A 3,064-nucleotide genomic window follows, 5' to 3' on the forward strand; every position below is an offset into this window, starting at 1 on the left:
GGAGGAGCTATGGTCTCCTCGGCGGCTCCATCATTCCCGGCATCCTCCACGTCAAGCCTGAGGAGCAGATGAACAAGGTCCAGGCCCGTGAGGAGGACCCTATTAATGGTCTCCTCGGCGGCTCTATCATTCCCGGCATCCTCAGCGTTAAGCCCGAAGAGTCCAAGGTCCAGGCCCGTGAGGAGGACCCCATCAATGGTCTCCTCGGCGGCTCCATCATTCCCGGCATCCTCCACGTCAAGCCTGAGGAGGAGAACAAGACCCAGTAAAGGATATCAACACTCCCTCACTACCAAAAGCTCCCACTCCTTAATTTCGAACACTGGCAACCGGCTAGCTTCGCTTCTATCTATGAACCTTGAATGGGATTATGATTAGCTCTTCACAATAAATGTTTTCTGCTTGACCACCTGACCCTTGTGCTTATTGATATGAAAACGACCACTTACAGAACTTTGCCACAGCCTACGGGCTATAGTCCCGCTATTCACTTTCATCGTGATTCGACATCGAGCTCAAACGAGAACGACTTTGGCCGGCAGCTAAGTATCACTGGTAAGGCTTGAGCGACGTCAGCTTGTGTCATGCCATCTGACGGCCATCAAAGTCCCATCCCAGCCCGCATGGCACCACACCAACTGCATTGAACTGTAATAAATCCATTCACCCTACTTAGGCCAGCTACGCCAGCCGCACCAAAAGTGCCCGTCTCTCTACCACTCCCGCTCCGACCTCCTCTCACCACCAGCCACGGAGCTTGTAGCGAATGCATAGCAGAACCGACGCTCTCTATTGCCGACCACTCATTTTTCTACCTCCGGGCCCATTTGCCTGTTCCAACTCCTGCAGTGTGATATATGTATTTTGCGTTTGCATGTCTGCGCTCTGCTGTGGTCTGATATTATATAGTGTTGGGTGAAGCGTAGTGCTCGCCGCAGGAGCGCCACACTTACGTACGCCCCACGATGAGGGTGGAAATAATGCATTATGTACAGGCTCAGCCCGGTCAGAATGACAAGGCCCAGCCCGCATTGAACCAGACCCGGCAAAGAACGAATCAGCCGAGTCTGGTGGACAAAGAAGATTCGAAACAAAATCATCTATCGGCGCGCGCGTTCCGTAGCGGCGGCGCTCAGCTTTGATGAGGAAGCAGCCTTCTCAACAGCGCTCGTCATGGCCAGACCGACGGGTGTCATCGTGCCGCTCGCCGGGGCGGGCGTCGTGCTCCTCGTCGGTGGCGCGGAGCGGTTGTGCTGCATGTGGGCCTTGACAAGGTGGCCAGCCGCGAGAGCGCTGCAAAGGGACAGCTCGCCGGCCAGGGTGGCTGCGGCAACGATGCGAGCGAGGCGGCGGGCATTTTCACCGGGGGTGGTGGGGTGGGGTCCGCGAACGCCGAGCATGTCGAGCATGGCGGACTGGGGCTCGAGGATGGTGCCGCCACCGAGGGTGCCGACTTCAATGGACGGCATGGAGACGGAGATTTGGAGAGAGCCGCGGAGGCTGCACAACGTTAGCGATATTCAAACCAAGGAAGCGTAATGACGTACTTTTGCATAATGGTGATGCAGTTGGCGCTCTCGACAACCTGCGCGGGGTCCTGTCCTGTGGCGAGGAAAATAGCGGCAACAATGTTGGCGGCGTGAGCGTTGAAACCTCCCACCGAGGCAGCCATGGCAGATCCGATGAGGTTCTTTGAGATGTTGAGTTCAACCAGCGTGTCAACGTCAGACTTGAGAACGTCGCGAACGACATCGGCGGGGATAATGGCCTCGGCCACAACGCTCTTGCCACGTCCGTCAATCCAGTTAATGGCGGCAGGCTTCTTGTCAATGCAGAAGTTACCGGAGACGGATACAATGTTCATGTCCTCGAAGCCCTCGCTCATCATGACATCAAGCGCGTGCTCGACACCCTTTGAAATCATGTTCATGCCCATGGCGTCACCAGTGGTGGTCTTGAAGCGGATGTACAGCTTGGTCCCGGCAATGGCTGTCTTCATGGACTGCAGGCGGGCAAAGTTACTCGTCGAGTTGAAAGCCTTCTTCATCACGCCGTGGCCGGCTTCGGAGTCGAGCCAGATCTTGGCGGCTCCGGCACGCTCGAGCGTCTCGAAACTGACGCAGGGTCCACGGGTCATGCCGTCACCAGTCAGAACAGTAACGGCACCGCCACCAGAGTTGATGGCCTTGCAGCCTCGGCTGGTACTGGCGACGAGAACACCCTCAGTGGTGGCCATGGGGATGAAGTAGCTGACACCATCGATAACAAGAGGGCCGGCAACACCGACGGGAAGAGGCATGTATCCGATGACGTTCTCGCAGCAGGCGCCAAAGACGCGCTCCCAGTTGTAGTGCTCGTAGGGGAGCTTGGAGCGCTCGAGGACGTTGGTGATGTCAGAGGTGGCCTTGGTCTGGGAGATGATGGAACGGCGAATCTTGACGGCCCTGGTAAAGTCTTTGAGGGTGCGCTCGAGGGCATAACCGGGAATCTTGCCGCGCATCGACATGGCGACAATCTCGTCGTCCGTCATCTCGGGGGCGCGCTTCTCAGCCAGCATCTTGTCCAGTTCGGGGAAGCTGCGCTTCTCGCCAGGGCTCGAGGGCTCGGAAGACTTGATCTGCCTCATGGCCAACGCGTCAGACTCGTCTTCGGTGGAAGCAGGGTAGATGGGCTGCGGCGCGTGCGTGTAAGGCGGCATATACACACCCAGAGGCATAGAGACGGATCCATACATATTTATCTATATGTCTCTGTCTATCTCTTTGTAAATATAGGTGTGTATATATACGTTGGTTATCTATGTATCTCTATATCTCTATGTATATCTATATATCTATATATATATATATATATATGTATATATATATATATCTATATATATATATATATATCTATATATATATATATATATATCTGTCTATATATATATATATACATATATATATATATATGTACATATCTACATATCTATATATATATATATAGATATAGAGATACACTATATATATATAGATGGAGATAGATATAGATATGTAGATGTGCATCAGGTATGTATGTCTATGGA

At 53.1% G+C, this 3,064-nt stretch overlaps 2 protein-coding genes across 2 annotated transcripts in view; one reads left to right on the forward strand and one right to left on the reverse strand.

Annotated features, from left to right (window-relative positions):
* Nucleotides 1–269, forward strand: part of VDAG_06168 (uncharacterized protein) — a gene marked incomplete at both ends in the record, with an annotated part of 1,753 nt that extends 1,484 nt beyond the window's left edge. The window contains one exon of the mRNA XM_009659182.1: nucleotides 5–269. Coding sequence (XP_009657477.1) covers nucleotides 5–269 — 265 coding nt within the window. The remainder of the gene's footprint in view (nucleotides 1–4) is intronic.
* An 831-nt stretch (nucleotides 270–1,100) lies between these two features.
* Nucleotides 1,101–3,064, reverse strand: part of VDAG_06169 (3-hydroxy-3-methylglutaryl-coenzyme A reductase) — a gene marked incomplete at both ends in the record, with an annotated part of 3,650 nt that continues 1,686 nt past the window's right edge. Inside the window, 3 exons of the mRNA XM_009659183.1 lie at nucleotides 1,101–1,500; nucleotides 1,548–2,671; nucleotides 2,956–2,967. Coding sequence (XP_009657478.1) covers nucleotides 1,101–1,500; nucleotides 1,548–2,671; nucleotides 2,956–2,967 — 1,536 coding nt within the window. The remainder of the gene's footprint in view (nucleotides 1,501–1,547; nucleotides 2,672–2,955; nucleotides 2,968–3,064) is intronic.

This window comes from Verticillium dahliae, genomic scaffold, assembly GCF_000150675.1.
Source record: "Verticillium dahliae VdLs.17 supercont1.13 genomic scaffold, whole genome shotgun sequence".
In the NCBI taxonomy this organism is placed as follows: domain Eukaryota; kingdom Fungi; phylum Ascomycota; class Sordariomycetes; order Glomerellales; family Plectosphaerellaceae; genus Verticillium; species Verticillium dahliae.